The 23,181-nt window shown below is 40.5% G+C and overlaps 3 protein-coding genes across 3 annotated transcripts; all 3 read left to right on the top strand.

Annotated features, from left to right (window-relative positions):
• The first annotated feature begins 2,021 nt into the window (after window positions 1–2,021).
• LOC113161893 (perforin-1-like) lies at window positions 2,022–5,214 on the top strand. The gene is made up of 3 exons (XM_026359708.1): window positions 2,022–2,557; window positions 4,038–4,975; window positions 5,060–5,214. The coding sequence occupies exons 1-3, from the start codon at window positions 2,022–2,024 to the stop codon at window positions 5,212–5,214; spliced, it is 1,629 nt and encodes a 542-aa protein (XP_026215493.1).
• A 6,460-nt stretch (window positions 5,215–11,674) lies between these two features.
• On the top strand, window positions 11,675–14,105 carry LOC113161234 (perforin-1-like). The gene is made up of 2 exons (XM_026358706.1): window positions 11,675–12,213; window positions 12,809–14,105. Exons 1-2 carry the CDS (start codon window positions 11,678–11,680, stop codon window positions 13,983–13,985), a joined length of 1,713 nt encoding a protein of 570 aa, XP_026214491.1. The 5' UTR covers window positions 11,675–11,677; the 3' UTR covers window positions 13,986–14,105.
• A 4,779-nt stretch (window positions 14,106–18,884) lies between these two features.
• LOC113161232 (perforin-1-like) lies at window positions 18,885–21,247 on the top strand. Its single transcript, XM_026358704.1, has 3 exons — window positions 18,885–18,942; window positions 19,106–19,641; window positions 19,868–21,247. The coding sequence occupies exons 2-3, from the start codon at window positions 19,106–19,108 to the stop codon at window positions 21,042–21,044; spliced, it is 1,713 nt and encodes a 570-aa protein (XP_026214489.1). The 5' UTR covers window positions 18,885–18,942; the 3' UTR covers window positions 21,045–21,247.
• Window positions 21,248–23,181: the final 1,934 nt, after the last annotated feature.

Below are 23,181 nucleotides of genomic sequence, written 5' to 3'. Positions count from 1 at the left end.
CCAAAGCATTTAGGGTTGAGGTCAGGACTCTGACTGGGCCACTCCAGAAGGTGTATTTTGTTCTGTTGAAGCTACTGTATTCTTTTGTTGAATTACTTGTGTGCTTTGGATCATTGTCCTGTTGCATCACCCATCCTCTGCGGAGCTTCAGTTGGTGACAGGTGATCTTACATTTTCCTGCAAAATGTCTTGACAAACTCTGGAATTCATTTTTCCATCTATGACAACAATCCAATCCGTCCAGGACCATGATGCTCCCTCTGCCATGTTTTACAGTGGGGATGAGGTTTTAAAGTTGGTGTGCTGTGCCTTTTCTTCTCCACACATAATGTTGTGTGTGTTATCCAAACAACTCCATTTTGGTTTCATCTGTCCACAGAATATTTTGCCAGTAGTGCTGTGGAACATCCAGGTGCACTTTTGCAAACTTCAAACGTGCTGCAATATTTTTTTTTTTGGACAGCAATGGCTTCCTCCGTGGTGTCCTCCCATGTACTCCATTCTTGTTTAATGTTTCCTTATTGTAGATGTGTCAACAAAAATGTTAGCATGTGCCAGATATTTCTGTAAGTCTTTAGCTGACACTCTAGGATGCTTCTTTACCTCATTCAGCATTCTGCACTGTGCTCTTGCAGTCATCTTTACAGTACGACCAGGCCTAGGGAGAGTAGCAACAGTGCTGCAACAGTAAACCCAAAACTGGTGTGTGTTTTTAAAGGGCAGGACAGCTTTCAGCAACACATCCAATATCATCACACTAATTGGACTCAAGGTTGGCTCACTCCTGGCTCCAATTAGCTCTTTGAGCTAATTGCCACCCTGCCCTGTGAATGTTTACATGTTATGTTCAATAAAACATGAAAACATATAAATGTTTGTGGACTATTATTTTAAGCAGACTGTGTTTTTCTATTGTTGTGACTTGGATGAAGCTCAGAGTACATTTTATGGCCAATTCATGCAAAACTCCACATAATCCCAAAAGGTTTACATAATTTTTCTTGCAACTGTACATTTGTGGATTGTTTATTTCCTGGCCACGAGAAAAAAAAGAAAAAACATCAGTTTGTGAAAGAGTGGTCAAATCTGCAAGATAACACTGACATTTGCACAAATAAACATCTGAACTCATGAGGTTTTGTGAGTCAAACAAAGCAATATGAATTTGAGAACAGATTGCTTTTCTCACACATGGGAATTGTGAAAGACATGCTTTAGGAAAAGAACAAAAAAAAAAAAAAAACACACACACACACAGCAGCCACGTTACCAGCTACCTTGTTTTATTTGTTTTCTTGTTACTGTACCAAATTCAGTCGTGTAAGCTAAGGTTTATTTAAGTTATCTCTGTTGCCTACCTTGAGCCGGGGTCATAACACCTAAGTTAAGATTTTGCATTAGTTGTAAAGTTTTGATTTCACACATTTCTGGATCACTTAGATCAGAAAAAATATATAAATACATTCACAATGGCACAATTTTGGGAAATCAGAAGAAGCCCAAGCCTGTCCCAAGCATTTCCAATTTTGTGCTAGTCATCTCATTACAATCAACACAGTTTTTTCACAGTTCAGAATTTGTGGGCCCATGTTCCATGTTCTGGTGATACATGGAACACACAGTCCGAGAAGTTTCATGTTAAGATATTACCACAAACCTCCAGTTTGCAAAAGTGACCATTTAAGTTTCATCATATCTCACATTTAAACAGGGTGTGAAGGAAGTACAAATATCACACATTTATATTGCAGGGCTAAGAAACCAAAATCTGTTAAATGCAGATGGTTGCTTAAAAAACATAATTAAGACTCCACCCCAAAATCAAGACTATAACATATCTCACATATTGTAACCACTCAACAAACCTGGCTGTGAACAGACACAGTATGGTAAGAGCTCTGATTTGGATTTGAGTAATCTATCACATGTATTGAATTCTAACCCTTACTCATTAGAGGTTGTGTTGATATTTAAACAGGTGCCATTTTATATGTTTTTCACTGTTGAACTTTCTTGTACAGATGGTTAAGCTGTGGCAACTGATGCTGCTGTGGTGGGCATGGAGTCCTCTGTGCCTGTCCTCCAGGGTAAGCTTAACTGGTACACCTGAGGAGTGTAAAGATGCTCAGTTTGTCCCTGGTTACAATCTCGGTGGAGAAGGCTTCAACATCGTCACAATGGAACGAAAAGGCGCCTATGTAATCGATACTGAAACATGGAATCTTGGCAATGGAACTTGCAGAATGTACAGAAACAGCTACATGAACAATGAAAACCAGAAAGTCCCAGTTGCTGTGGTGGACTGGAGAGTCATCCCTAAGTGCAGTTTAACGCTCTCCAGTATAGCCTATGATTCTGTTGAATCTCTTGTCAATGACTCCACATCATCTGTGTCGAATGACTGGAAAGTTGGCCTTAAAGTTCCTGTAGATCCCAGTGTTACTGTTGGGGTTGGTTTTGGAGGGTCCCACTCCAGAGATGCTACCTTTGGCATGCAAAAGTCAAAAAAGGACCGCTACAACTTCTTTCGTCATTCTGTCCACTCTAAATTGTACAGGTGAGTATAAGGAAAGATACTAATATTTAGAGGCTCAATAACTCTGACCTTTTCATATTTGTTCAATTACCTGATACAGTGATTATACAGTTAAATGTATTGAGTCCCTTTGGAATGTTTTACCTTTTTTTCCACCATTAGGTGTTAGACATGATACTTAAAAACCTACAAGTGACTATGTACTATTTCCAACTTTTGCCTGATGGAAGCTACATTTTGGTCTCACCAAACCATGGAAACTTATTCCAGTTGACATCAGATTATTTCTCCCTCTTTGTAAAGTTTTTACTGGTGATGAACAAAGGTATCTTGGAGATCTACTTCATTAATCCTCTTCCTAAATTGTATCTTAGTTTTGAGGCTGACCTGCTCTAGGCACATTGAATGTACTGTATGTGCCATATTTCTTTCTTTTTTAATCAATGGACTTAACTGTACTCAAGGGTATTAGATGACTTAGAAGTTTACTTGAATCTATCCCGTGACTTGTGCTTTTCAACAACCTTTTCACTGATTGCATGGCATGTTATTTTGTCTTCATGGTGTAGTTCTCAGACAGGATTTACCAGTGTGTAGACCTTCCAGACACAGGTGTGCCTATAACACCAAGCATTACTTGAAAACACTCCCTTCACAGAGAAATCTATTTAACAGATTTTGCTATTGTTGTCATGGTTTCGGCCTGGCCCCGGCCGGCCTTGGTTTTCCTCCCTCACTCTCCCTTTGGACTCCGCCCACCAGCCCCTTCTGTCCCTCTGCTCACAGCAATCAGCTGAACATTGGACTCACCTGTGTTCCCCTCTGGCTACAAAACCTCTCCTCAGTCCTTTTTTTCCCTGTCAGATCGTCTTCATGTCTCAACCTGTTCCTAGCTGTCGTTCCCCCACCTGTGTCCAGCCTGTTTGTTTCCCATGCCTGCTCAACCCTTGCCTGCTCCTGCTCGTCCTCCTCAGCCCTGTCTGCTTCCCCCCCTGCACTCTGGATTTCATTCTCCCCCCTCTGAACTTTTGGACTTTGTTACCTGTTTCCCCTGTGAGTGTTTTCCTGCCATCGTGCAGTAGTTTTTGTTTTGTACTTTGATTCCTGATTTGTTACTTTGTTCTCTGCCATTTTGGGTAGTTTTACGTTGTTACTTTGTCCTTGTGTTTTGGCCTGTTTTTTGTAGTGTCTGTTGACACCCCCCCTTAGTTTCCCTTGTTTTTGTACTTCTCCGTAATCTTCTCCGTAAAGTCCTGTTTCAGTTCATTTTCTGCCTCGTCCCCCTCCTTACTCATGACAATTGTGTGAACACTGCTGATTCAATACTAATTCAATCTTGGGGGGAAAAAAAAAGGTGGAAACTTCTAAGAGGATGAATAATTTTGATAGGAAGTATACTGTCCTGTAAATAATAGCAGAGAGTTTGTGAATAATAACTTGTGAATGAAAATGGTTCATTGACCTACTCTGAATATATGTATTTACTTTCTCTGCTTCACAGTTATAGACTGGCAACAAATCCTCCACTGAGTCAAGAATTTCAATCAGCCATCAACTCCCTTCCTGCCTATTCAGGTAACACTGAGGAAATCTATCGTAATCTGATCGACACATATGGTACACATTACATCATACAAGTGTCTCTTGGAGGGGAAATAAAAGCCATCACTTCTGTCAGGACCTGTGAGGCTACGATGAACGGACTGTCAGCAACAGCGATCAGTGACTGTTTGTCAGTCGAGGCCTCGGTTAACGTTTTAAATACTGCCAGTATTAACGCCATGTACAAAAACTGTCAGGCAAAAAAGAAGAAGTTGGACTCTCACCAAAGTTTCAGCAGCACATTTAATGAGCGAAACACAGAGGTAATTGGTGGACACATTGAGGGTTCTGATATCTTGTTTCAAGGCCAATCAGACCCGTCTGTGTATGGCAGCTGGCTCAGCTCACTGAAACACACACCTGATGTGGTCCAATACAGCATAAAGCCCCTGCACACCATACTGCCAAGAGGTCATCCTGCCAGTGCTGGACTGAAGCAAGAGGTGGAAAAGTACATCAAGAAAAATGCAGTGTTGAAGAAATGTTCTGAATCTTGTCAAATTGGGCACAGATCCAGCAAAAGGGATCCTTGTGACTGTGTTTGCAACAGTAATCAGAACATCAAGTCAAACTGCTGTCCTGCTGGGAAAGGTCTTGCAACATTAAAGGTATTCAAGCTTTATGCAAAGCGTCTGTATGGTGATGTGGGGTCAGAGACAGACGGTTCAGTGGAGGTTAGTTATGGTGAGCAGAATAAGCGTACTATCATTATAAGTAACAATGATGATCCTAAATGGCCAGAGACCTTTGAATTTGGACCAATCAGCATCAACATGAAAGACAGACTTAAATTGAGTGTTTATGATGAGGATACTTACTGGAACAGTGATCTGCTTGGTGAGTGTTCAATTGAACTGCATGAAGGTAAAGTGTCAGACAGCTGCATGTTAAATCATGGCACCTTGTTCTTCTCCTACATAGTAAAGTGTGCGCCAAGTCTTAGTGGGGACCAGTGTCAAGAGTACACACCCTCCCCGATGAGTCCCTCTCTGGCCAAGGTGTTCTACACCAGAAATGGGGTCCTGCTTGGAGAGTCAGAGGAGCAGTTTGCTAAATCAGTCATACAGTCAGACTGAAGTCAGCTGCTGAGAAGATGTTGATGAGAGAATAAGCATTTGGTTTATAACCAGTGTCTTGTCAGTAGTTAATAATACTGTTACATTTGTTGCTTTTCTTTAGTGCTGAACTATTACATATATTCTCCGTCTTTATGCTTTTTTCTTGTTACAAAATCTGCCAATAAAGCATCACTTAAGAATAAACATGTCTGCCTGATACTTCTTAATAATAAAAAAAAGGTTAATGTGTTTCATTGAAATCGCTATTCCTAATTACTTTTTACTTATTGTTTCTAATTATTAAAGGTGAAGTGCAGTATCTTAAAAAGCGCACCTGGGCCTTGCTATCAGTTTACCTTTAAACTGTGGAACTGGTGAAATCTACAGAAATACATGAAAGTTCAAATGGGTTTCTGATATACGATTTATCAGTAGTACATTATTACTAATGTGTAAGTCTAAAATTCATATATATAATTTTATATATAAAATGCATACTGTACATATATATATATATATATAAAAATTCCCCTTTCGCTCCTTCCTTGGAGCAGTCTTATTCCTTCAAGCTTGGGAGGGAGTTTGAGGGTCCTGCGCAGTATCTTTTCTGTTCCTAGGACTGCACTCTTCTGGACAGAGATCTCAGATGTTGTTCCTGGGATCTGCTGGATCCACTCTCCCAGTTTGGGAGTTACAGCCCCCAGTGTTCCTATCACCACCAGTACCACTTGGGCCTTTACCTTCCACATCTTTTCTGTCTCTTCTTTCAGCCCTTGGTACTTCTCGATCTTCTCGTGCTCCTTCTTCCTGATGTTGCTATCACTTGGGATTGCTCCATCTATCACTACAGCCTTGTTCTCCTTTTTGTCCACCACTATTATGTCAGGTTGGTTGGCCATTACCAGTTTGTCAGTCTGTATCTGGAAGTCCCACAGGATCTTAGCTTCGTCATTCTCAACCACCTTTGGAGGTGTGTCCCATTTTTGACTTTGGGACTTCCAGCCTGTACTCAGCACAGATGTTCCTGTACACAATGCTGGCCACTTGGTTATGGCGTTCCATGTATGCCCTGCCTGCTAGCATCTTGCATCCCGCTGTTATGTGCTGGATTGTTTCAGGGGCATCTTTGCACAGCCTGCACCTGGGGTCCTCCCTGGTATGGTAGATCCCAGCCTCTATCGATCTTGTACTCAGAGCCTGCTCCTGTGCTGCTAGGATTAGTGCTTCCGTGCTGTCTTTCAGTCCAGCTTTGTCCAGCCACTGGTAGGATTTGTCGACATCAGCCACTTCTTCTATCTGCCGTTGGTACATACCGTGCAGGGGCTTGTCCTTCCATGATGGTTCTCATGTTCTCATTCGCTCTTGGCATACAGCTTGATGTCATCCATGTAGAGGAGGTGGCTGATCGTTGTGGCATTTCGTAGTCGGTATCCGTAGACAGTCTTGGTGATGATCTGGCTGAGGGGGTTCAGGTTGACTTAGGCAATCGGCTTGAAGTTGGCCTCTAGAGTTGTTTTCCACTTTCCCGTTGAGTTCTGGATGAAGGCTCTTAGAGTCCTGTTGATCTTGTGTAGTTCCAAGCATTCCATGATCCATGTGTGAGGCATTGAGTCATAGGCTTTCTGTCACCGTTTCGGCCTGGCATCAGGCCAAGCTGAGAATTCCCTCACTTTTACACCTCACTCTCTCTCTGGACTCCGCCCACCAGCCCCTTCTCTCCCTCTGCTCACAGCAATCAGCTGAACATTGAACTCACCTGTGCCCCTTTTCCCTACAAAACTCTCCTCAGCCCTTTTCCCTCTGTCAGTTTGTTGTCCGTTCCCAACCCGTGTTCCATGCCTGTTGCTCAACCCTGCGTGCTCCTGCTCGTCCTCCTCGGTCCTGTCTGCTTCCCCCCTGGATTCCCTGGACTTGGTTTCCCCCTCTGAACTTTTGGACATTGTTACCTGTTTTCTGCTGTGAGTGTTTTCCTGCTATTGAGTAGCGGTTTTCTTTGGTACTTTGGTTTCTTGTTTTGTTACTTTGTTCCACCCCATGTTGGTAGTTTTCTGTTGTCACTTTGTATTCGTGTTTCCCTGCCAGTTTTTATAGTGTCAGTGGACACCCCCCTTAGTTCCCTGTTTTGTAGTTTTACCCAATAAATCCTGTTTTCATTTCATTCCTGCCTCATCCCCCTCCTTAACTGTGACACTTTCTTGTAGTCAATCCAGGCAGTGCACAGGTTGTTATGTCTGGTCTTACAGTCTCGGGTGACTGCTTTGTCTACCAGTAGCTGGTGCTTTGCTCCCCTGGTGTCACTACCAATTCCTTTCTGGGTACTGCTCATGTATTAATCCATGTGCCTGCTCATCTTGGCTGCTATGACGCTGACAGGAGCTTCCATGTTGTGCAGAGGCAGGTTATTGGGTGGTAGTTGGATGGGACTGCTCCCTTCTGGGGGTCCTTCAGGATCAGGACTGTCCGGCCTTCCATTAGCCATTCAGGGTGGGTTCCATCTGCTAGTAGGTTGTTCATTTGTGCCGCCAGGCGCTCATGGAGCAAGGTTAGCTTCTTAAGCTAGTAGGCATGGATCATGTCAGGACCTGGTGCTGTCCAGTTCTTCATACCCGAGACCCTCTCTTGTATGTCTGCCATTGTGATGGTTACTGGATCTTGGTCAGGGAGGTTGCTGTGGTCTGCTCTCAAGTCCACCAGCCACTGGGCATTGCTTTTATGTGATACCTCCTTCTCCCATATGCTTTCCAGTATTGTTCAGTCTCCAGCCTTGGTGGGTCTGCTCTCATGTTATTACCCTGCCACTGTGAGTACACCTTGGATGGCTCAGTGGAGAACATCCTGTAAATTCTCCTGGTCTCAACCTCTCTGGTGTATCTCTTCAGCTCGGAAGCCAGGGCTGTGAGCCTTTGCTTGGCAGTCTCCAAGGCCTGAGGTATGGTCATCTCCATGGAGGATACTGCACCTTATGGCTTGCATTGATCTTACAGCCAAGTACCTCAAGGATCACGTTTGATGCGCTGTAGATCAGCTGATTGGTCTCAGTGATGGTCAGAGTTGGTATTGTCTGTAGTACTGCATTCACATCTTCTAGCTACTTCACTAATTCTTGGTAACCGGACTCGGGGGTTCCAGGTGTCCATCTTAGCCATGATCTTCAATCTTAGGTCAGCTGCTCTTGCATTAAGCTCTGTTACTGGAACCCAATCTCTGATTGTGGGGAGGATCTCTTGTCCATGAAAGTCTTATCCCTGTTCCAGCAGCCCACTTCTTGTCAGGTTGCCCTGATTCCCCAACACCTGACGTGGACCTTGTTGAAACCTTTATACAAAGTCCGTGCATAAATTACTAACTGCTAGAAAAAATATAGTACTGATAACTCAAGGATTCACTGAAACCATAATAGTAAAGAGCTTGAGACTAAAAGAGTTGGTGAAACTAAACTCTAAATTTCAAATAAAGCATAGAATAAAGGTTTCTCAGGTTTCCTGGATTTCCTAGGTAGCTTAGGTTAAGTTCTGTGCTGCTGGCGCCTCCCTGGATGTTGGAGGTGTGGTTTGTGGATTCACAGCAAGCTAAATCATCCCACTGGACCAGGAAGCTAGGGTGGTGATGACCTTGTGCTCATCATCCACAGACGCACAGATGGTCATACTTACACTGCTGTAGTGCTGCTGAACTCGATCATTTGAAAAGGTGATTCTTTTCAGCTTCCCTGAGAATTGATTTAATTCAATTAAATTCAGTTTTATTTGTATAGCACCAATTCACAACAGAAGTCATCTCAAGGCATTTTTCCAGTGTTTAAGGTTTAAGACCTTACAGAGTATAATTATACAAAAAATTATATGGAAAGCCCAACAATCCCATTTGAGCAAACTTTAGGCAACAGTGGAGAGGAAAAACTCCCTTTAGAGGAAGAAACCTCCAGCAGAACCAGGCTCATAGTTGGTGGCCATCTGCCTTGAGTGGAAAGAGGGGAGAGAGAAAAGAACAGCAGGCAACAACAATAAGCAGCAAGAACATTGTGCAGGTCAATTGGTTTCTGGAGATAATAGCTCCAGGCCAAGGATACCTGCAGAAAAGTACAGAGAGAGGGAGAGAGAGAGGAGGAAACACAACTACAGGAGAGATAAGACACAAAGTTAATGACATGCAATGTTGGCATTTGAATTGATAGAGGAGAAAGGAGAGATGAGAGTAGCTCAGTGTATCAGTAGAGGTCCCCCAGCAGACTGACCTATAGCAGCATAACTAAGAGATGGTTCAGAGTCACCTGATGCATCTCTAACTATAAGCTTTATAAAAAAGGAAAGTTTTAAGTCTAGTCTTGAATGTGGAGAGGATGTCTGCATCCAGAACCTGAACTGGGAGCTGGCTTCACAGGAAAGGGGCTTGGTAGCTAAAGGCTCTGCCTCCCATTCTACATTTGGCAACTCTAGGAACCACAAGTAAACCTGCAGCCTGAGAATAGAGAGTTCTGCTTGGAAAATATGGAACTATGAGGTCCTTAAGATAAGATGGAGCCTGATTATTACGTGATTTTAAGTGAGGAGAAGAATTTTAAATTAAATTCTGGATTTAACAGGGAGCCAGTGGAGAGAAACTAACGTAGTAGAAATATGATCTCTCTTGCTAATTCCAGTCAGAACTCTGGCTGCAGCATTTTTAAGGAGTTATTGAGACATCCTATTAATGATGAATTACAATAGTCCAGTCTGGAAGTAACAAATGCATTGACTAGTTTTTTAGCATCACTTTGGGACTTTAAAATCCCATAAATGTAGTATTTTAAATGATTTCTTTAGGACATCCTGACTGTTTTTCTCTTCCTGCAGAGTATAAGAGAAGAAAAATTTGTCAAAGTAACTGTGTAGTTTCACTGTGCAAACGTCTGCCTGATATGTTTTGTGGTCAATATGTACCACTGACATCTCAATCTATTTGTCTGGCTACAGTCGACAAGCAAACCAAGTCAACAAGACAAAACTGTTTTAAATAGTGTAACTCTTACGGTTTCATATGAGTGAAATTCTGATTTAGTTAACAGACAGTCAGAATGAGTCCATCTTTGAGTGAATCCAGCAGCTTTGAACCAGTCAGAACTTTACATACATGTGCATGTACTGGACCTCTCTGTGAAAATCAAATAAATCCAAAGTTTGTTCAAATCTTGAGAGATTGGTAGGAAGAAGAGAAGACTTCTGTGTTTGTTTATATATTCAAAAGGTTAGCTGTGTCCGTGTGAACCACTGTGCTGCTGCCATTGTGCAGTTTGCAGAGTGAGTCTATTGTAGCAAAACTCAAAACTGTTGAGTGTTTGGCTGAAGCTGTTGTGGGCAGTGTTTGGACCGAGCCTCAGGCTTGACTGTGTGTGACATCAACCCTAGTATACAGATACAAGGTGAAGAGTTCTGAATGGTCTACTCAAGAAGAGGATTCTAAAGGTGGCAGGGTCAGCAAAGGGAGACTAAGACAATATTAGACAGGGGGTCATAATGTTATGCCTGATCAGTGTACATACATATAAGCACATTATTTGCATTCTCTGTGCATTTTGAATTCGTAGGAGACATTTTATGATTCAGTTCTCTTGACAGCAGAAGTCTAGATATACCGTTGGGAAGACAAGCAGAAGGTTAACTATACTGGTTGCTGACTGGTTATTCACTTACATGAATTGTTATGTGAAACAAAGATGTGAATGGATTTGTTGATTGTTTATTTGCTGACCACAGCCCATCACAGGCATTATTAAACCTGACTGAAGCAGAATGTTACTTGAGCTTTCAAATTTTGTGCTAGTCATCTCATTACAATCAACACAGTTTTTTCACAGTTCAGAATTTGTGGGCCCATGGTCTTTTATGTTCTGGTGATACATGGAACACACAGTCCGAGAAGTTTCATGTTAAGATATTACCACAAACCTCCAGTTTGCAAAAGTGACCATTTAAGTTTCATCATATCTCACATTTAAACAGGGTGTGAAGGAAGTACAAATATCACACATTTTTATTGCAGGGCTAAGAAACCAAAATCTGTTAAATGCAGATGGTTGCTTAAAAACATAATTAAGACTCCACCCCAAAATCAAGACTATAACATATCTCACATATTGTAACCACTCAACAAACCTGGCTGTGAACAGACACAGTATGGTAAGAGCTCTGATTAGGATTTGAGTAATCTATCATGTTTATTGAATTCTAACCCTTACTCATTAGAGGTTGTGTTGAAATTAAACAGGTGTTCTTTCTTTGACACATTTTTTCCAAGCCATTTTATATGTTTTTCACAGTTTAACCTCCTCATACAGATGGCAAGGCTGTCAACTGATGCTGCTGTGGTGCTGAGTCGGATCTTAATAATCTTTCATATCTACTTCTTTATAATCCTTACTCATTTTCTTAGATTATCAATTTGATATTGAAATTAAACATTGAATATTTGCTTTGTTTTCTCACTGTTGAACTTTCTCGTACAGATGGTTAAGCTGTGGCAACTGATGCTGCTGTGGTGGGCATGGAGTCCTCTGTGCCTGTCCTCCAGGGTAAGCTTAACTGGTACACCTGAGGAGTGTAAAGATGCTCACTTTGTCCCTGGTTACAATCTCGGTGGAGAAGGCTTCAACATCGTCACAATGGAGCGAAAAGGCGCCTATGTAATCGACACTGAAACATGGAATCTTGGCAATGGAACTTGCAGAATGTACAGAAACAGCTACATGAACAATGAAAACCAGAAAGTCCCCATTGCTGTGGTGGACTGGAGAGTCATCCCTAAGTGCAGTTTAAAGCTCTCCAGTATAGCCTATGATTCTGTTGAATCTCTTGTCAATGACTCCACATCATCTGTAAAAAATGATTGGAGAGTCGGCCTTAATATTTCTGGAATTCCCAACATCACTGTTGGGGTTGGTTTTGGAGGGTCCCACTCCAGAGATGCTACCTTTGGCATTCAGAAGTCAAAAAAGGACCGCTACAACTTCTTTCATCATTCTATCCACTCTAAGTTGTACAGGTGAGTATAAGGAAAGATATTAGTATTCTTAATAACTCTTTTCAAAATTTTTCAAATAGTTTCAGTTACCTGATACAGGGATTATACAGTTAAATGTATGGAGCCTCTTTGGAATGTTTTAGCTTTTAATTTTTTACAAGCATGAAGCTTGGAAGCTTTGCTTTTAGCTTTGTTTGCTTGTTTGACATTGTCTTACTAGAAAACAGCTCTACTCCCAAGACCCAGTTGCAGATTGCATCAAGGATTTGTAGGATTTGGTTGCATTCATTTTACTTTCTACTTTCAAGCCAGTACCATCAGCTGATACCATCAAATAGTGTCTAGTCTGATGGTCACTAAGCTAAGCTAAGCAAAGTTTGGTCCCACTAAACCATAGAAACATCTTCCTGTTGACGTGACACTTGTCAAAACATTGAACACCTAACTGTGAACAGTTAATGGGGAACAGGTGGCGTTCTAAGCCTTTTAATAAGAAAGTATATTTCTGTAGTGTGTCCTGTAAATAATGGCAGAAAGATTGTAATAATTAACTTGTCAATGAAAATAGTTCATTGACACACTCTGAATATATGTATTTACTTTCTCTGCTTCACAGTTATAGACTGGCAACAAATCCTCCACTGAGTCACGAATTTGAATCAGCCGTCAACTCCCTTCCTGCCTATTCAGGTAACACTGAGGAAATCTATCGTAATCTGATTGACACATATGGTACACATTACATCATACAAGTGTCTCTTGGAGGGGACATAAAAGCCATCACTTCTGTCAGGACCTGTGAGGCTACGATGAACGGACTGTCAGCAACAGAGATCAATGACTGTTTGTCAGTTGAGGCCTCGGTTAACGTTTTAAATACTGCCAGTATCAATGCCACGTACAAACACTGTCAGGAAAAAAAGAAGAAGTTGGGCTCTGACCAAAGTTTCAGCAGCATTTTTAATGAGCGAAACACAGAGGTAATTGGTGGACACATTGAGGGTTCTGATATCTTGTTTCAAGGCCAATCAAACCCGTCTGTGTATGACAGCTGGCTCAGCTCACTAAAAGACACACCTGATGTGGTCGAATACAGCATAAAGCCCCTGCACACCATACTGCCAAGAGGTCATCCTGCCAGTGCTGGACTGAAGCAAGAGGTGGAGAAGTACATCAAGAAAAATGCAGTGTTGAAGAAATGTTCTGAATCTTGTCAAATTGGGCACAGATCCAGCAAAAGGGATCCTTGTGACTGTGTTTGCAACAGTAATCAGAACATCAAGTCAAACTGTTGTCCTGCTGGGAAAGGTCTTGCAACATTAAAGGTATACAACCTTTATGCGGAAGGTCTGTATGGTGATGTGGTGACACAGACAGATGGTTCAGTGGAGGTTAGTTATGGTGAGCAGAAGAAGCGTACTATCATTATAGCTAACAATGATAATCCTAAATGGCCAGAGACCTTTGAATTTGGACCAATCAGCATCAACATGAAAGACAGACTTAAATTGAGTGTTTATGATGAGGATACTTACTGGAACAGTGATCTGCTTGGTGAGTGTTCAATTGAACTGCATGAAGGTAAAGTGTCAGACAGCTGCATGTTAAATCACGGCACCTTGTTCTTCTCCTACATAGTAGAGTGTGCGCCAAGTCTTAGTGGGGACCAGTGTCAAGAGTACACACCCTCCCCCATGAGTCCCTCTCTGGCCAAGGTGTTCTACACCAGAAATGGGGTCCTGCTTGGAGAGACAGGGAAGCAGGTTGCTAAATCAGTCATACAGTCAGACTGAAGTCAGCTGCTGATGTGAGAGGGAATGATGAAAATAAGTATTTTGTTTTATTATCAATATCTTGCTTGTAGTCAATAACACTGTTGCGCTTACATATCTTTCTTTGTTTAACATTACATATGTTCCTAGCATTTAATCAAAATGTATGTTGGATAATGCACATTTATGCTAGTTTCTTGTTATTTACAAATCTGCCAATAAAGCATTTGCAAAGACAAAACAGGTGTTTGTCTGATGTCATGTACTTATAGATATTGTGCAATTTTGTGATTTATGTGTGACACTGCATATTTTTTTTTATTTAATTAAGCATTTGATGACCTATGAAGATGAAGTTCAGGTTTGGCAAAAATATATGAACAAATTAAAATAAGATGTAATACTTCATAGTACCTGCACATTAATCGTAACTAATGGTGGTAATTGGCTCCTCCTGAACGAGAACTGCTTTGGCTTTGTCATATTCCTTGGACGTCTCATGTGTGGCTCTCTTAAAGTCTTTCTATAGCATCTTTTTTGGGTTGAGGTCTGGCCATCTGACATTTTTTGATACACTTGGGATTTCATCTTCCTCTCAATCACTGCCAGCTGGCCAGGCCCTAATGCATCAAAGCAGGCCCAAATCATGATGTTTCCTCTACCATACTGTACCATTGGGATCATGTTTTCGATTCAATTCAATTTTTTTTTGTATAGCGCTTTTAACAATTACCATTGTAGCAAAGCAGCTTTACACAAGCAAAGAAACTATGGAAGTTTGAATGAACAGTGAATGTGTAATAATCATAATAATCAATCAATTGTCCCTGATGAGCAAGCCGAGGGTGATGGTGGCAAGGAAAACCCCCCTGAGAAGGTAACAGAAAGAAACCTTGAGCGGAACCAAACTAAACAGGGAACCCCTCCTCATATGGGTGATTACATACTATGTGTTAGGCAGCAGGCAGTTCAGTATAACCGTACTTCTTTAAGTTAATTTATATTCCAGTTAGTTATTGGATGCTCTGGAAGACTTGTAGGAAACTCCAGAGAGAAAGAGAGAGATAAAAGTTAGGGAGGGTCACATACAAAGACATGAGACAATTAGAACTAACAACCTACTAGGGGCTACACTAATATCTGACTCTATTTAACTTTTTTGAGGTCATTGTTGGTTGTTCTCAATAAAGACACAAAAGTTAAAAAAAAATTTTTGTTCATTTATGCACATTCTATTTGTTAATGCACTTGACTTAGATAAAGATCAGATTACATTTTATGACAAATTAATACAGAAAACAATTAAGTTTTAAAAGGTTGATATGATGATGATGTGTGATATGATCGATATGTGAAGAAACTAGCCACAATCCTAAGCTGCAGAATCTCTTCATCCCTATCTCTGTTTGCTTTGAAAAGTCACCAAAGTTACTCATCTCCTAGGTAAATATAGAAACCCAAAATTAATTTCTTTAACTGTGATAAAAATAAAAAAAAATTGGCCATTTAAAATGGAAATCCATTATCTATATATAATCTTATAGAACACAGTTTAAGATTCTCAGCCAAGTGATTTCAAATGAAGTTCATATAGCTACATCTATATGAAACTACATTCTGCAGTAGTTTTGTGGGACTTTTTCTTTACTTTTATATTTTTATTTTATTTCTATTTTGTGATATTTTAGATTTTACTAAGCATTATGTTTGACTAGTGACTTGAGTTTGAGAAGTCTCAGACCAAAGTGGTTTCACCAGCATTAACTTCTTTCTATTCAGGTGATTTTCAGTGCACATGCTCTCTCTGTACACTAACATGCTGCAGTGTGGTCAGTGACTACAGATTGGTTGCTCTGACTTCACATAGCGTGAAGGCTTTGCATAGACATAGTCAGGAATCTTCTGTATGATTTCTCATGGTGGTCTGGGAGTCTCAACATGCAGATTCAGATTCACACTCCCATGATTTCTTGGACTATGACCTACCTCACTGACTTCCCACCAGTATGTCTGTCTGTAGCTCTGTGTTGATACTGTTGTCTACAGCACAGGGGACAGTTAATAAATTATAATAATAAGTTTATTTATAGAGCACTTTTCTAAACATATGTTACAAAGTGACACATTTCTGTGTCCATTCCTTTTCACCCTGTATACCTCAGACGTCTGGTACAACCCTGCTATCTGCCACCTTTTCTGATAACGTTGCTGTTGTATTAAGTACTCATGTTGGAGACATCACAGAGTACAGAACAGTGGACAGCTTTGTTGACAGATTTGGGACCTTCAGGTCAACATCAATAAAACAAGAGAACTGCCCTTAATTTTTTCTACTATTTGTTATGTTACAGCCTCATTCCAAAATGGATTTAGTTCACTGTATTTCACTGTATTGACTGTATATCACGATATGTATGTTGCTTAATACTTTGTTGAAATGCTGAATCTGCATGTTGAGACTCCCAGACCACCATGAGAAATCATACAGAAGATTCCTCACTATGTACCTTTAGCACCAATTAGAGTCTTAAGTCTTTTTTAGTATGATGCTACAATCTTTGGACACATATTTTTGGGCAGTTATTCCCATTCTCCCCTTGCAGTGCATTGATGCACAGCTATTTTCTCTCTCAAGAGATGTTCAATTGCGATTAAGTCTTGGCTTTGGCTGGACCACTGAAGGACATTCACAGCATTGTCCTGTATGTAAATGTGCACATGATACAGTTCCTCCCTTTGTCTCCATTTCATTGGTTTTGTTTTTGTTGGTTTCACCTCACTCTCCATCCACTTCCTGCATACTCATATTTGGACTTCCTCTCCCTCCAGTCGCCGGCTCACTAATTACTAATTTGTTTCACCTGTCTGTCCCTGTTCCTTTATAAGCTCCCTTTAACCCACCCTTAGGAAAGGGCAGGAGAGGTGAAATTATTTAAACAAAAATAGGAAAGGTAAGAAAACAAGAGACATTATAAACCTGAGAGAGAGCTCAGTTAAAGTAATGAACTTAACATACTGTGACAGACTTGAAAGAAAACAACGTTTATTCTGTAGGCCTACATACACAAACTGTACTGTGCTTTCCTTGGTATATATGTTGTATGAAAATCTAATGGCATTTCACTTTACCTGCTTACTGAAGTCTAATTACACCCATCACCAAAACATAGCAGCAAAAGGAAAAGTCAGGGCTTGTCTTGTTTTTTTTTTATATAGATAACAACCACAAATATGCTCACTGAAACATTAAAAATTTCCATTTTAGCTCTGCAACTCTTCAAAAGAGTCCCCAGTATAGGGCAGTTGGTTTTGTCCATTATAAACGGTAGCCTGACTTCAGGTGTTGTCCCGACAAATTTCAAACATGCAGTGATACAACCCCTGCTTAAGAAACCAGGTCTCGACCACACTGAGTTGGCTAATTTCCCATCTCCAAGCTGCCTTTTATCTCTAAAATCCTAGAGAAAATTGTTTATGCGCAGTTGAAATCTTTTTTTAGTTTTTAGAGGTTTTTAAATCTGGTTTTAAAACCCTGCATAGCACAGAGTCAGCATTGCTAAGGGTTTTTAATGAGGCAAGTGATGCTGGTGATTTTGTGATCCTTGTTTTGCTGGATCTAACTGCTGTTTTTGATACTGTGGACCATAATATTTTATTATCTCGGCTGCAGCATCTGGTGGGTATTCATGGTACTGCCTTGAAATGGTTTAGGTCCTATTTGGCGGACAGAACCATAAGTGTGAACCTTGCTGGTTCTGAATCATCTTTAGCTCCCCTGTTATATGGAGTTCCTCAAGGGTCAATTTTAGGGCCTCTCCTTTCTTCCCTTTACCTACTTCCTTTGGGTTCTATCCTAAGGAAGCATGGTATTTCCTTTCATCCTTATGCTGATGACAGTCAAATCTACATGCCACTCAAGAAAAGTGATGACTTCTGCATAAAATCACTTCTGTCTTGCATTGATGATATTAAGGAGTGGATGGCCCAAGTTTAACGATAAAAAAACCGAGGTGATGTTGATCGGTCCAAATGGCTTTGGTAAACCCTCCCTGGTTGACCTGGGCCCTTTGGCACAGTTTGAGAAGCAGATTGTGTCAAACTTAGGTTTTAAGATGGACTGTGATCTTAAATTGGATCGTCAAATTAGTGCAGTTGTAAAGTCTGTTTTTTTCCACCTTAGGCAGCTGGCTAAGGTAAAGCCTTTTGTTACACGGCAGCACTTTGAAACAGTAATCCATGCCTTTATTATTACATCTCTGCACATTAGGCAGGCACCTTCTTTGTCCATTTTTAAAACTTGAAGACTTATTTTTATTCCCTGGCTTTTAATTCAGCATGAAGACTCTGCGTTTGTTCCTTTGTTTTATTCTTTTGTTTTTGTTGTCATCTTATTTATTATTAATTGTTTTAAGTATCATCCTAATTGCTTGTTTTTCTTTTGACTAGCTGTGTACAGCACTTTGGTCAGCCAAGGCTGTTTTTAAAGTGCTTTATAAATAAAGTTGAGTTGAGTTGAGTTGAGTTGAGTTGAGTTGAGTTGAGTTGAGTTGAGTCTCCACGACATATAATTTATTTTTCAACTTTCTCATACAGATGATAGGGATGTGGCAGCTGATGCTCCTGTGAATCCAAAAGTAAAACACAGAGATTAAAAACTCTAATCTAATACTAAGATAAGAAAAGTAAATAGAAGAAAGACATCACAAGGAAGAGAACAACTACAACCGGCTGCTGCACGGCTTGCGCCTGCCCACTTACCCCATTTAGGTTAGATCTTATCACCTCAACTGAGTTTGAAGGAAGTACAAATGTCACACATTTTTAATGCATGTCTAAAATACTGCTTCAGTGCACACGGTTAATTATAAAATGTGTGACAATCAAAAAAGCTAATAAGACCCTAGTTCCTACCATAAGTGAACACTGCACACATGTTGTAAGAAACTGATCAGACCTGGCTGTTAACAGACAAAGTGTGGTAAGACCTCTGAGTTTGATCTTAATAATCTTTCATATCTACTTTTTTATAATCCTTTCAAATTTTCTTAGTTTGATCAATTTTATATTGAAATTTAACATTCAAAGTTTGCTTTGTTTAACATATTTTTTTTTTCTCACCGTTTCTCAACTTTCTCATACAGATGATTAAGCTGTGGCAACTGATGCTCCTGTGGTGGGCATGGAGTCCTCTGTGCCTGTCCTCCAGGGTAAGCTTAACTGGTACACCACAGGAGTGTGAAAATGCTCACTTTGTCCCTGGTTACAATCTGGGTGGAGAAGGTTTCGACATTGTCACAATGGAGCGGAAAGGCGCCTATGTCATCGACACTGAAACATGGAATCTTGGCAACGGCACTTGCAAAATGTACAGAAACAGCTACATGAACAGGGAAAAACAGAAAGTCCCCGTTGGTGTGGTGGACTGGAGAACCCTCCCCAAGTGCAGCTTAAAGGTCTCCAGTACAGTCTATGATTCTGTTGAATCTCTTGTCAATGACTCCACATCATCTGTGTCAAATGATTGGAAAGTCGGCCTTGAAATTCCTGTAGATCCCAGTGTCACTGTTGGGGTTGGTTTTGGAGGGTCCCACTCCAGAGATGCTACCTTTGGCATGCAAAAGTCAAAACAAGACCGCTACAACTTCTTTCGTCACGCTGTTTTCTGCAGATTCTACAGGTGAGTATGAGGAAAGATACTAGTCTTCTGATCATTAACTACGAACTTCCACTATTTGTAATACAATATTTAAACTGTAAAATGTATTAATTCCTTTTATAAGTACTCGTTATTTATTTTTAATTTATTTAGATTTTTTGACAGTGATCAGGAGAAAAATACTCCTTCATGTCAAAGTGAATGGATCTCTACAAAGTTATTAACCATTACTCTCTGTGCTTCACAGCTATAGACTGGCAACAAATCCTCCACTGAGTCAAGAATTTAAATCAGCCGTCAACTCTCTTCCTGCTTATTCACGTAAAACTGAGGAATTCTATCGTAATCTGATCGACACATATGGTACACATTACATCATAAAAGTGTCTCTTGGAGGGGAAATAAAAGCCATCACTTCTGTCAGGACCTGTGAGGCTACCATGAACGGATTGTCAGCAACAGAGATCAGTGACTGTTTGTCAGTGGAAGCCTCAGCTAGTTTTGCTAAGTCTGCCAGTATTAACGCCATGTACAAACACTGTCAAGCTAAAAAGAAGACGTTGGGCTCTCACCAAAGTTTCAGCAGCACATATAATGAGCGTAACACAGAGGTCATTGGTGGACACATCGACAGTGCTGATATCTTGTTTCAAAGCCAATCAGACCCGTCTGTGTATGGCAGCTGGCTCAGCTCACTGAAACACACACCTGATGTGGTCCAATACAGCATAAAGCCCCTGCACACCATACTGCCAAGAGGTCATCCTGCCAGTGCTGGACTGAAGCAAGAGGTGGAAAAGTACATCAAGAAAAATGCAGTGTTGAAGAAATGTTCTGAATCTTGTCAAATTGGGCACAGATCCAGCAAAAGGGATCCTTGTGACTGTGTTTGCAACAGTAATCAGAACATCAAGTCAAACTGTTGTCCTGCTGGGAAAGGTCTTGCAACATTAAAGGTATTCAAGCTTTATGCACAGGGTCTGTATGGTGATAAATGGACGCAGACAGATGGTTCAGTGGAGGTTAGTTATGGTGAGCAGAAGAAGCGTACTATCATTATAAGTAACAATGATAATCCTAAATGGCCAGAGACCTTTGAATTTGGATCCATCAGCATCAACATGAAAGACAGACTTAAATTTAGAGTTTATGATGAGGATACTTACTGGAACAGTGATCTGCTTGGTGAATGTTCAATTGAACTGCATGAAGGAAAAGTGTCAGACAGCTGCATGTTAAAACATGGCACCTTGTTCTTCTCCTACATAGTAGAGTGTGCACCAAGTCTTAGTGGGGACCAGTGTCAAGAGTACACACCCTCCCCGATGAGTCCCTCTCTGGCCAAGATGTTCTACACCAGAAATGGGGTCCTGCTTGGAGAGTCAGAGGAGCAGGTTGCTATATCAGTCATACAGTCAGACTGAGGTCAGCTGCTGATGTAAGAGGGAATGATGAAAATAAGTATTTTGTTTTATTATTAATATCTTGCTTGTAGTCAATAACACTGCTGTGCTTACATATCTTTTTCTGTTTAACAATAATTACACATGTTGCCCGTTTTGTTTTTATTTTAATCTATATATGTTGGATAATGCACATTTATGCCAGTTTCTTGTTATTTAGAAAATCTGCCAATAAAGCATTTGCAAAGACAAAACAGGTGTTTGTCTGATGTCATGTGTTAATAAATACTTTGCAATCTTGTGATTTTTGTGTACCACTGCTATAATAATAGTAAAATTATAAATAATTTCATGGATTTCTGCATTAATTTGTCATAAAACTTAAAAATCTAAGTCAAGATTATTAACAAATATAAAGTGCATAAAATAATAACACCTATTTGAGAACAACCATTAAAACCTCTGTGCTAGTGGAAAAAGTATGTGGAATTATTTACTTTGTAATATTATTTAGACATTCAATGTGTGGTGCTTTTTTAAAGTCAATACGTAGCATTTCTTTTGGGTTGAGGTCTGTGCTCCAACTTGGCCACTCCAAAAGGAGGATTTTGTTTGTTTTTCTCCATCTGTTTTGGACTTGCTTTGGAGAGGATCATTGTCCTGTAGCATCAGCCAACTTCTACAGAGTTTCAGCTGACAGTCTCACATTATCTTTAAGATTTTTTTGATACACTTGGGAATTCTTTTTCCCTTCAATCCCTATAAGCTGGCCAGGCCCTGATGCATTTACGCAAGCCCAAATTTCGATGTTTCTTCTCGATGGTAGAAAAAAGTTAAGCCTAACTCCACAGATTTGAAAGATACACCAGGCCGTAAAAGAAAGACAGAGGCAAACAATGTACCCCTAAGTTGTAATTTATTAAACCTAAAATTCAACAATTTTTATTTCACTAAGGTCAATAAGGTACATGTCTAAAAATATAAAGATGTGACAATAGAACTCACAATTTCAGTGACTATGGCAGGTAATGAGCGGGACTGTCACTGTTTCAGCCTGGCACCCAGCCAGCTTTGGATTTTCCCTAGTTCTTCCTCTCCCTCTCCCCCTGGCCTCCACCCACCAGCCACTTGTCTACCTGTTCTCCCAGTCATTGATGGCACATTGACTCCACCTGTGTTCCCCTCTCCCTACAAAAACGCTCCTTAATTCTCTCCTCACTGCCAGATCATCATTGTTTCCCAACCTGCTACCAGCCCTGCTCCTGCTACTGGCCTGCTATCAGTCCTGCCCCTACTCCTGCTCCTAGCCATCCTCCTCAGTCTTGTTGTTTGCCTGCCATTGAGCAGTGATTTTTTGTTGTACTTTGGGTTCTTGTTTTGTCACTTTGTTTTCAGCCATAATGGTAGTTTTATGTTGTTACTTTGTCTTTATGTTTTTTGTCAGCTTGTTGTAGTGTCAGTTGACACCCCCCTCAGTTCCCCATTTTATGTAATGTTCTGTAAATAAATCTAGTTCTCGTTCATCCCTGCCTCGTCCCTTCCCCTTAATTGTGACAGGGACATTTAGATGAAGTACACTGATTCTCGCACACACTCTTTAAGCACTGCAATTAGATAATAAACCATAGAAAACACTAACTTAGGATATGCAAAACATCAATTAGAAATAACACTAAGGTGAGACACAGAAAAATCTCATGTCTCTGCTTAATCTGGCAACATTCACCTCCACACTGACAATATTGACAACACTAGAATAATTATTTCCACTGTAAAACAGGGTAAAACTTCACGAGCCGTACTTTAGATATTGAGAGAGGGCAGGCTAATCCACCTCAGAGAACAACAAAAATGACCAAAAGAAAACAAAGAAACAAAATGCTGCCAACGATTGTCTCGTGACTCTAAAACTAACTTTCAACTAAGCCTCCACTCTGTAATTTAATGTTCCCAAAAGCAAGTCAAGTGTCCTCGATGTATAAAAAGATTTAGGTCCCCAAAACATGAGTAACACAAAACATGGAGCACAAGTCTGACATTCCAAGTGTTTTCGGAATCCGGTTAAGTGTAAAAGATAGACCTATAAACAGGTAAACTGTGCTAAAATCAAACTACATACAATTAATTACAACACAGGCCTCAAAAATTATTTTCCTTG

Source organism: Anabas testudineus, chromosome 1 (assembly GCF_900324465.2).
Source record: "Anabas testudineus chromosome 1, fAnaTes1.2, whole genome shotgun sequence".
Lineage (NCBI taxonomy): Eukaryota > Metazoa > Chordata > Actinopteri > Anabantiformes > Anabantidae > Anabas > Anabas testudineus.
The sequence above is the reverse complement of the archived record's forward strand: the minus strand, read 5'-3'. Positions and strand labels throughout refer to the sequence as shown.

Excerpts from the sequence above, each read along its gene's own strand:
- LOC113161893 (XM_026359708.1), top strand. The coding sequence starts at position 2,022 with ATGGTTAAGCTGTGGCAACTGATGCTGCTGTGGTGGGCATGGAGTCCT. Across the intron at positions 2,558-4,037 it reads GTCCACTCTAAATTGTACAG|TTATAGACTGGCAACAAATC; the intron begins GTGAGTATAAGG and ends TCTGCTTCACAG. Across the intron at positions 4,976-5,059 it reads CTGGAACAGTGATCTGCTTG|TAAAGTGTGCGCCAAGTCTT; the intron begins GTGAGTGTTCAA and ends TCTCCTACATAG.
- LOC113161232 (XM_026358704.1), top strand. The coding sequence starts at position 19,106 with ATGATTAAGCTGTGGCAACTGATGCTCCTGTGGTGGGCATGGAGTCCT. Across the intron at positions 19,642-19,867 it reads GTTTTCTGCAGATTCTACAG|CTATAGACTGGCAACAAATC; the intron begins GTGAGTATGAGG and ends TGTGCTTCACAG.
- LOC113161234 (XM_026358706.1), top strand. The coding sequence starts at position 11,678 with ATGGTTAAGCTGTGGCAACTGATGCTGCTGTGGTGGGCATGGAGTCCT. Across the intron at positions 12,214-12,808 it reads ATCCACTCTAAGTTGTACAG|TTATAGACTGGCAACAAATC; the intron begins GTGAGTATAAGG and ends TCTGCTTCACAG.